This window comes from Misgurnus anguillicaudatus, chromosome 19 (genome assembly GCF_027580225.2).
Source record: "Misgurnus anguillicaudatus chromosome 19, ASM2758022v2, whole genome shotgun sequence".
Lineage (NCBI taxonomy): Eukaryota > Metazoa > Chordata > Actinopteri > Cypriniformes > Cobitidae > Misgurnus > Misgurnus anguillicaudatus.
This window is the reverse complement of record NC_073355.2, coordinates 40,341,852-40,353,370: the sequence shown is the minus strand read 5'-3', so window position 1 is coordinate 40,353,370 and position 11,519 is coordinate 40,341,852. Positions and strand designations below refer to the sequence as shown.

Here is an 11,519-nt window from a genome sequence, read left to right as displayed (position 1 = left end):
CTGATGGTAAGAATGTATTTTAAGTATAAATATTATTTCATATTATAAAATTACTAAAGTTGCAATGAGATTACAGATCACATAAGGATTAAAACATCATTCTGGTATCTCTTAACTCAAATTCATAACAGACAAACACTTTCCTTCACACAAGTTTGCTGAGTTGTGTGTCCGTTTGCATAAATGCTCATAGGCGTGTGTGTTTGTATCGAGTCTTATAATGATTGAATGTGCTGCAGGAGTTTATCACAGAAATCAGGGTTGCGTTGTTTCTCTCGTACGGCCTCGGTTTGTTGTTGTAAGAGATCACAGTCAACCTTACTGGCAACTTTCAGGACATCTGTGAAATGAAAAAAAAAAGAAATTACAATTTCATATGATCATAGTTTGGAGTTGTGGTGCAGCAATTCAGACATACTGAGCTTTAATGCTCATCTGGTTCGAATCCATCCTCTCTATCGATCCAACAAAGGACCAAAAACCAATAATAAAACAGACATCATGTTTATTAATAATCCACCAGGTAATACAAGTCATCATTTGTTTTACTCTTATGCTGTTTACAACCTACAGTAGCAAATTTTAAACATGTGACCAAAACTCTATACAATGAAGCGCTCTATTGTTGCACTTTGATATAAAAGCATCCATTGCTTGACTTTTACAAAAACATCAGACCTACCCTCACGAACAAAACAAACTACAAAGCCGGCCTGTGTTCTTTCAGCGAGCGTGTCTTTGTTGTAGGGATTCGGTTTGATCCTGATTTGTTTGGTGGTGGGGATTTACTTTTATCCTGCGCTTTATTCATTCGCGAATGCGCTAGAAAACAAAGTTTTCTTTGTGTGAAGACATGAGTGACTTTCCTCAGTAACTTAAGCACAGAGAGAGTGTGCTGTTATTACAAGCTTAACCCACGGAATGAAGGATTATGGGATATGGTAAGCGTGGCGTTATAAGGGAAATTAATCGCATCTGAGGTTTCTTTGAAATGTGAGACACAATAAAAAAACGACAAGATGAGATTAACATTAAAAAACAGACACACAAACGATGAATTGTTTTTTTTCCAGGCAGGCTGTAGGGAGTGTGCAGACTGAATATAACAAATTACAGATGTGATAACAGTTTCAACTTGCTACTGTCAACTTTGCTTTGCACAACTCCCCTAGCAAAATGTTTTAGATTTTATAGCACAAAAAATGTTAGAAGCTCAGTATAATGTAAAAGTATATTACAGTACACGTATATTATTATTAGGGATGCACCGATACATCAACCAATAATCGGTATCAGCAGATAAAAACACCTTTTTTTAAAACAGCCGATGATCATGGCAGTTTGTATGCTCTGGATTTCACAACATAAAAATTTAAATAAAAAGCAAAACATTTGGTATCTATTGGTATCCGTAGATGTCAAATGCCAGTACAGCCGATAAAAGCACTTGTTCCCACTATGGTACATTGGCCGATTGCTTAAAAACAGCAGATGATCAGGGCAAATTATATCACTTTAGAAAAACACTTTAGAACAACATAATAATTTAAAACAAGGAGTAAAAAGCCAAACTATCGGTATCTACCGTATCCGTAGATATTAAATATCGGTATTGGCAGATAAAAGGATTTGTTCCCACTATAAGAGATTGGCAGATTGTTTAAAAACAGCCGATGATCAAGGCAGTTTGTACGCTCTGCATTTCACAACATAATAACTAGAGCAAAAAGCTAAACTATCTGTATCCATAGATATCGGTCAAATATCGGTATCGGCAGATAAAAGCACTTGTTCCCACTATGGGACATTGAGCAAATTGTTTAAAAACAGCTGATGATCAGGGCAGATGATATCCTGGCAATCAAAATGGGTGGAAAAACACATCAGAATAACATTATAATTTGAAACAAAGTAAAAACCAAAACTATCGGTATCTATAGATGTCAAATACTATAAATGTCAAATATCTGCAGATAAAAGCATTTGTTCCCACTATGGGAGATTGGCCGATTGTGTAAAAACAGCCAATGATCAGGGCAGTTTGAATGCTGTGCATTTAACATTAAAATAATTTGAGGGGAAAAAAACGATCAGTGTCAAATATCGGTATTGCCAGATAAAAGCACTTGTTCCCACTATGGGACATTGTCAGATTGTTTAAAAACAGCTGATGATCAAGGCAGATTATATCCTGGCAATCAAAAGGGGTGGAAAAACACATCTGAACAACATAATAATTTGAAACAAAAAGTAAAAACCAAAACTATCGGTATTTGCAGATAAAAGCTCTTGTTCCCACTATGGAGATTGGCCGATTGTTTAATAACAGCCAATGATCAGGGCAGTTTGAACGCTGTGCATTTAACAACAAATAATTTGAGCAAAACCCGAAACTATCGGTATCTATCGTATCCGTAGATATCAAATACAGGTATCGGCAGATAAAAACACTTGTTCCCACTATGGGAGATAGGCAGACTGTTTAAAAAAGTGGGTGATCAGGACAGATTATATCCTGGCAATCAAAAGCGGTGAAAAAACATCAAAACAATATAATAATTTGAAACAAGCAGTAAAAAGCTAAACTATCTGTATCTGTCGGTATCCGTTGATGTCAAATATCGATATAGGCAGATAAAATCACTTGTTCCCACTATGGTAAATTGGCAGATTGTTAAAAAACAGCCGATGATCAGGGCAGATTTGGTATCGGCAGATAAAAACACTTGTTCCCACTATGGGAGATAGGCAGACTGTTTAAAAAAGTGGGTGATCAGGACAGATTATATCCTGGCAATCAAAAGCGGTGAAAAAACATCAAAACAATATAATAATTTGAAACAAGCAGTAAAAAGCTAAACTATCTGTATCTGTCGGTATCCGTTGATGTCAAATATCGATATAGGCAGATAAAATCACTTGTTCCCACTATGGTAAATTGGCAGATTGTTAAAAAACAGCCGATGATCAGGGCAGATTTTATCCTGGCAATCAAAAGGGGTGAAAAAACGAATCAGAACAAAATAATAATTTGAAACAAAAAGTAAAAACCAAAACTATCAGTATCTATAGATGTCAAATACTGGTATCTGCAGATAAAAGCACTTGTTCCCACTATGGGAGATTGACAGATGATCAGGGCAGATTATATCCTGGAAATCAAAAGGGGTGGACAACACATCAGAACAACATTATAATTTGAAGCAAAAAGTAAAAAACCAAAACTATCGGTATCTATAGATGTCAAATACTGGTATCTGCAGATAAAAGCACTTGTTCCCACTATGGGAGATTGGCCGATTGTTTAAAAACAGCCAATTATCAGGGCAGTTTGAACGTGTGCATTTAACAACAAATAATTTGAGCAAAACCCGAAACTATCGGTATCTATCGTATCCATAGATATCAAATACAGGTATCGGCAGATAAAAGCACTTGTTCCCACTATGGGAGATTGACCGATTGTTTAAACAGCCGATGATCAGGGCAGTTTGTACGCTCTGCATTTCACAACATAATAATGAGCAAAAAAACCCAAAACTATCGGTATCTGTAGATGTCAAATACAGGTATCGGCAGATAAAAGCACTTGTTCCCACTATGGGAGATAGGCAGATTGTTTAGAAACAGCCGATGATCAGGTAAGATTACATCCTGGCAATCAAAAGGGGAGGAAAAAGACATCAAAACAACATAATAATTTGAAACAAGGAGTGAAAAGCAAAACTATCGGTATCTATCGGTATCTGTTGATGTCAAATATTGATATAGACAGATAAAAGCACTTGTTCCCACTATGGTACATTGGCAGATTGTTTAAAAAAGTGGGTGATCAGGGCAGATTATATCCTGGCAATCAAAAGGGATAAAAACATCAAAACAACATAAAATTTTTAAACAAGGAGTAAAAAGCCAAACTATCGGTATCCGTTGATGTCAAATATCGATATAGACAGATAAAAGCACTTGTTCCCACTATGGTACATTGGCAGATTGTTAAAATACAGCCGATGATCAGGGCAGATTATATCCTGGCAATCAAAAGGGGTGGAAAAACATCAGAACAACATTGAAACAAAATGTAAAAACCAAAACTATCGGTATCTGTAGATGACAATCTAAGTATTTGAATATCGATATTGGCACAGAAATTTTGTGTCGGTGCATCTCTAACTATTATTACATTATCAGCTATACTGATGTTTAAATCTAATAATAAACTTATGAATAATTAAATGATTATATAGCATAATGAGTTGTTTTCTCAATGCAGCATCTGTAAATATAAACGGATGATGTGAGAAATGGCTTGGATGCTATTGTTGCTATGGTTACCCTCTAACGAAAATGACTTCATCTGTTTAGTGCAAGATGAACATGGGTGCTCTACAAAACTTGCACAATAAGACAAGAAACGTGTGCTAAGAAAATAATAGGGTTTAGGATTTAGATTTCATGTTGACTTAAGAAAGTGTGTCTTTGAACATTAGAGTTGCACCGCTCTCTCTCTCTCTCTCTCTCTCTCTCTGTGTGTGTGTCTATGTGTACCAGCACACTGGCATGTGATTATAGAGAGCTGTCGACAGCTCATGACTCTCTGAAGGCCAGTAGCAGAGAGATGTGTGATGGATAGAGTGTAAAACCACAGGATAAATGAGGCGCTTTGAAGTGACGAACGAGGAGGCTCGGCGGAGCTACCGCAGGCCAGCGCTACACCATTAACAAAGATCTGAATCACTTCCTGTTGGAGCAAGAAGAGATTTATCTTACACCACGAAAGTGTCAACGCCAGTATGACTGCCATGGGTTGAGATCCAGGTCAAAGTCATAGCAGATAATTACTGAAGAAACGAAAAACTGTTACCGAGCACAGAGTCCTTGACTTTGCCGTCTGGGTCGTCCATGTAGAGGAGAAGCTGCTGGAACAGGAACTCCAGGTGCGGCCGGCACGAGTGAACGTCGTAGTTTTTGCCCAGAGATGAGAACCACGTGCCGAGAGACCTCAGAGCTTCAATACGGACGTCTTCACTGCTGTCATCCACACGCTTCAGCAACTCTAAAACACATACGTAATCGTGAAAGCACTGCAGCTTTAGCACACCAAACACTTCTGAAGATACTGAATACACAATGACCATACTTATTATACATATTTCAATTGAGCTGGATAGTCCGATTAAATCCTATTAACAGGGAATGCTTGAATATTGCTAACGGCACTGAAACGTTGTATTAGTGTATTACCAAGTATTATTATTAGGGATGCACCGATACCAGTATCAGGGTTGGGACCCATATCAAGCTCATGTTCTTGTACTCATACTCGTAAAAATACTCGATACCAAAGACCCTTCCAGTGCACACAGAGACACCAGCTGCAGCGGACACAATGACGACCCACGCATGGCAATCTGCATGCTTTGTTCCCTTTGTTTGAGGTTATTGGACACAAAAATTTGGGCTTTGAAAATGTGGGATGATAAGCACATAAGAAAGATTTAGTTTTTCATAATATGAGTTGAAGTTGTTAAAAATAAAGATGCTGATATGTTCATTTACACCAGCCACAGTACAGGCTGATTAACATGTTAAGTCAATGCAAAAACGAGCAGTAATCGCGGTGCGAATGGCGGATGACATGTTCCGCGCGAATTGAGCATTGTCGCGGGAAACGAGTTGAAAAATCTTCGGCGGATTACTGCACCGTGTAACCAATCAGGACCTTGCTGTAGTAGTGACGTGATTACAAGAAGCAAGCAAAGTGGTGGAGTCTCAGCGGAGTCGCAGAAGCCCCTCCTATGAGACGAATTTCCGCGTGAATGTCTCGAATGACTAGAATTTCACTCGCGAATGAACGCAAATGTTCAAGGGTCCAACTACATGTTTATAGCGCGTTTTTGCCGCCTCTACCACGGCTGGTGGGAATGCACCATTAGAAAATTGACACATAAAAAACCAGAACAACAGGCATAGGTATCGGCGAGTACCAGAGGAAAAATATCGGTACTCGTACTCGATCCTTAAAAAGTGGTATCGGTACATCCCTAATTATTATATTATCAGGTATACTGATGCGTAATTCTAAAAATAAACTTATGATCAATTTAGGGCTGCAACTAACGAATATTTTCATAATTGATTAATCAGGCGATTATTTTTCTGATTAATCAACTAATCGGATAAAACATAAATGTTTGTTTTATATGTAACTAAATATTCACTTAAATATTATTTAAGATTTAAGCAGAACACCAATGCTACGCTCTGCATTTCACAACATAATAATTTGAAACAAGTTAAAAGCAAAAATTTCGACATCTATAGGTATCAAATATCAATAACGACACAGACAGTGTGTATTAGTGCCTAAGTATTATTATATTATCAGGAATACTGATGCATAAATCTTATACTACACTGATTAATAATTTATTTGATTATTTTCTTAATCGATTAATCGGGCAATTATTTTTTTCAATTAATCAACTAATCGGACGAAACCATAAATATTAGTTTTTTATATTTAACTAAATATTCACATAAATATTATTTAAGATTTGAGCAGAACACCAATGCTACAATGGTACGCTCTGCATTTCACAACATAATTATTTGAAACAAGTTAAAAGCAAAAATTTCGACATCTATAGGTATCGAATATCAATAACGACACAGACATTTTGTATCAGTACCTAAGTATTATTATATTATCAGGAATACTGATGCATAAATCTTATACTACACTGATCAATAATTTATTTGATGATTTCTTAATCGATTAATCGGGCGATTATTTTTTTTCAATGAATCAGCTAATCGGACAAAACCATAAATATTATTTTTTATATTTAACTAAATATTCAAATAAATATTTGTTTAAGACCTAACTTTCATCCATGTCAAATTAAACATCCCATCTCCTCCGGCTCAAGTCTCTCTCTTCTCTTTAACTAGTATTACCTGGATAGATCTTGTTGAGTGAGTCTGTGTTAAGCTGATGTGCTGTGATCTTCAGCAGTGAGTGAAGTGACCTGCAGGCCAATAACCGGGCCAGTTTGGAGTCTTCTTCCAGGGCAGAGATCAGCTGAGTCCTGAGGGTTTCCTCCACTGAAAGTACCTACATTAAACATCATCATTCACACTAAATACTACTACTACGCATTCTATAGCCCTAAGCCCTATTCGGAGTTTAGGTTTCATCATTGCTACACTACAGCGAAGACATTTAAAATGTATTTCAGCAGCAACAAGTGCTAATTACAATTTTAAAATGTATTCAATTATACAACAGTATTTTATATACATGTATTCAAATAACCGGGTCATGTGAATGATCATGCACATGCAGCGCAATAAACTCACACATCCACCACAAATTTATCTTCATCCGAATGAGTTTTATTGTGGAGGAGGCATGCAAATATATTTTTACAAACCTCATCCTCACGAGAAGCAATTACTGTCCGAATAGGGCTTATGAATAGTTTCATGTTTGCTGTTTGTTAAAAAATCTTTCATTAAAAAGTCACATTAAAGATATTTAATGCAATACTATTGTGTTATCATGGTATAGTGTGTTTTTAAGTCTTACTTGCTCGGCCGGGAAAGTCGCCCCGTGAAGGAGAGCCAGTAGACAGCTGAGAGCAGCAGTCCTTACAGCCGCAGCTGACCGACCTGAACGCCACACCAGATTAGGCAACAATAAGTCCTGTAAGACCATCTCCACACATTCACTAAATCTCCTATAGTGACACAGAAACCGAGAGAGGACACATCTATCTTTATGAGCATTTATTTATGTGACGATGGACAGCTCTCTATCATCATATGACCTGACCCTTCCTAAAGAAGATATTCTTCTTATTGACTACATATATGTCTGGTGTTTACCAAAATATGTAAAGAAAGTATTTAATACTAAAAAGTAGCTCGTCTGCACTAATCATAATAAGTTTAACTTCAAATTTTAACAATATGAGTTGGTTTCCCAAGAGGGAAAAAATGTCTTGCACCGACACATCTTAACATATATCAGTGCCATTGTTTTGTCTCAAGATGCACACCAGTATTGTTTTTTGTAATTTATGTTTGTAAAAACTACTTAAATGTCCTTAGTCCTGGATTAATCTAAACCCTGTCTGGGAAACCGCCTGCCTCTAGAAGGCTATGGTATGTATGTAATAATAATAATAATAATAAACTTTATTTTCTATAGCGCCTTTAAAGGTAGCAGGGTTTCCCGCAGCACTTTTCAGTTCAGGCGGCCCACCTAAGCTGGGATACCCTACCACCTTAACTCATTCACCGCCATTGATGAGTTATCTCGTCATTTATGAGTTCATATTTAACTAATAAATATGCCTTTCTGGACGAATTTCAAAGTGAAAGTGTAATACGCTTTTATCCACCAGATGGCGCCAAAACGAATTTATCAAAAACGGAAGTTAAAAGATTTTATGATTTATTTTAACTGCCTTTATGTTTGATAGTCATTCTGAGTCTGATCTCTAACATAAATTCCTTTAAAAAAACGCAATTTTTTAAGCTTTTTGCTCAAAATGTTGTTTTTTTGAAGAGAAATATCCATATTTCAGTGGTTAAATTAAGTAGAAAAAGTATATATATAATTAAACGTTTTTTCCCCATTTTGTTTGTTTGTTTGTTTGTTTGTTTATTGTTTGTTTGAAAGCAGAGGATGTGTTCTTTAATTTGATATAATTTGTATGTTTATATATTTATAGAAAATAATTTTTCCTGCAAGGAATTTTGTGAAAATTTTGTTAAAACCACAAAAATGCAGGTGGGCAACTTTTCTCAAAAAGGCTGGCGGTGAATGAGTTAACTAGGTCGTCAAAAAAAAAAAAAAAAAAAAAAAATCGCTGCACAAAAGGCTGTCAAGTGCATCTCGGAGAATAGCGTGGACACGCTTCACACCGCGAGCGGGAACGCGCCACATGGCCGAAATGAGAGAAAGACCTGGTCCGTCACTGTCTGGAGGATAACTAGCCTGTTGATAAAACATTTAATTTATTCATAATCTAGTATGTGTTCATTTTCTGTCATAGTTTCTTCAAAATTGAGTGTTTTAAATAAAAATATTTTCATCATGACGCGTACGCCCCTCCCCTTTAAATGCCACGCCCCCGGCACGCCCACCTGCACAACCCTACCACCTTAACTAACAAATTTTCTGCGGGAAACATTGGGTAGCATCTCAAAACGCTGCATAAGGGAAAAAAGAAACAAACAATTATACAAACAGTACATTAAACAAGTCAAATATAAAACCACACAAAATAAGAACGTACTGTCAGGATAAGTGAGTTAAAGCAGAGTTCACTATGTAGTTAAGTAAAAATGACTTACCCTGTAGATGCACTGAAAAGCGCAACAGTGCCTGGTTTAATCAATTTTTTTAAGGTAGGGGGAGTGTGTTGCAATCAACTTTATTTAGCAGCTAGGAGGCTGCTCAGGTTGCAGCAACAGTACAAGTTTGTCTAGTTAGAAGTTGTTACGTATCACTGAATCTTTTTTAGTTTAGACATGTAGCTTTAAAGGTAAATTGATTGCAACCACTTACCTTAAAAGAGAGTTCAAATTCAATGAATCATTTTTTTCAGTGTGGCTAGAGAAATATACATGAGTGTATGTGTGTGGTTCATCTTTTTTTACATTTTCTTATTTCACTTTGCAAATCAAAGAGCCACATGAAACAGAGGATTTTGTTTGAGGTTAACTATGTCATACCACATTAAGAGAAGGGGATTTTACTACAGTGTAGTATTTTACTGACATTTTAATATGAAGATTTAAAGGTTCATCTTTGAAACTGATGATATTTAGGCATCACAAAGTTTTAAGATCTCAAAATGCATATTTATCACTGTCACCATGAATCACTTTAAATCATATCATTTAAATAGTGGTGGGTACAGACAAAAAGTAAATTCATCTACTTTCTATGAGCCAAGTTGTGCTCATCTACGTTTATGAGATAAAGGAATATTTCACTTTAAAGGTGCAGTGTGTAATTTTTAAAAGGATCTCTTGACAGAAAAGCAAAATAGTATACAAAACTATATTATCAGGGGTGTATAAATACCTTTTCATAATGAACCGTTATGTGTTTATTACCTTAGAATGAGACGTTTTTATCTACATACAAAGAGGGTCCCCTTACATGGAAGCCGCCATTTTGTGCAGCCATTTTTCTACAGAAGCCCTTAACGAACAAACTTTTTTACTAAGTTGTCTCCAACGATGACATGTTTGTCCCGTGGCGGCTACTGTAGCTTCTCTATGTGTATCAAAAGCAAGAGGTGAGCAGTGGACTGAGCCGTTGGTTGAAATTCACGACCTCACCACTAGATGCCGCTAAAATTTACACACTGCACCTTTAATAAAAATCTGATAATTTACTTACCACCATGTCATCCAAGATGTTTATGTCTGTCTTTGCTCAGTCCAGAAGAAATTCGTTTTTTTAGGAAAACACTCCAGGACTTTTCTCCATATAGTGGACCTCAACAGTTTACAGCCTCAATGCAGCTTAAATGTTTTTAATGCAGCTTCAACGCTCCTAAACGAGGCATAAGGTCTTATCTAGCAAAACAATTGTAATTTCAGACAAAAAAAGTACTTTTAGACCACAATATCTTATCTTGCATATTACGTAATCACGCAGAAAGGTCCCACAAGACGTGTGTGAAACTACCGCTCCAGTGTTTACAAGTGTGGAGAAAGAGGACCGTTCCGACATTGTTGTATGTGGAATAATACTTATTAATGTCTTTGTTTCAGTTTATTGTTTTAAAGTGTGTGTTTCACATATATGTGACACATGACCTTTCGACGTGATTACATAATACGTAAGGTCACGCTGATGCATCAGACGGCTAGTGCAAGACGAGAAGTTGTGATTAACATTTTTTTTTTTTTAGGTGATAATGATGATCGTTTAACTAGATAAGACTCTTATGCCTTGGTTGGGATCGTCTAGAGTCCTTTGAAGCCTCACCGAAACAGCAAACCGTTGAGGTCCACCAAAGTCCACTATATGGAGAAAATCCTGGAATATTTTCCCAAAAAAAAGCATCTCCCTTCGAGTGAACAAAAAAAGACATAAACATATCGGATGACATGAGTCGAGTCAACCATCTGATCTTTATGAAAGTGGAGTAATTCTTTAAAAAATAGTGCTGTTTTGCAAGCTTTAAAGGTGCAATGTGTAGATTTTAGCGACATCTAGCAGTGAGATTGTGAATTGCAACCAACAGCTCAGTCCACCGTTCACCGAAATGCATAGAGAAGCTATGGTAGCCGTAAAAGGACAAATATGTTGTTGTCTAAGACAAAATACAGTAGTGACGAAACACGATCTGTAGAGGAGTTTGTCTGTTTAGGGCTACTGTAGAAACATGGTGGCAAAAAATGGCGACCTCCATGCCAGGGGACCCGCGGTGTATGGAGACAAAAAACGGCTCATACCAAGATAACAAAAACAACACAGTTCATTATGT

At 36.6% G+C, this 11,519-nt stretch overlaps 1 protein-coding gene across 1 annotated transcript in view; it reads right to left on the bottom strand.

Moving 5' to 3' along the window:
- Positions 1–3: 3 nt before the first annotated feature.
- The window catches only part of LOC141351137 (dynein axonemal assembly factor 5-like), a 28,081-nt gene continuing 16,565 nt past the window's right edge, over positions 4–11,519 (bottom strand). Inside the window, 4 exon segments of the mRNA XM_073857616.1 lie at positions 4–340; positions 4,865–5,056; positions 6,961–7,117; positions 7,592–7,742. Of these exon segments, the coding sequence (XP_073713717.1) occupies positions 216–340; positions 4,865–5,056; positions 6,961–7,117; positions 7,592–7,742 (625 nt within the window). The 3' untranslated portion in view covers positions 4–215.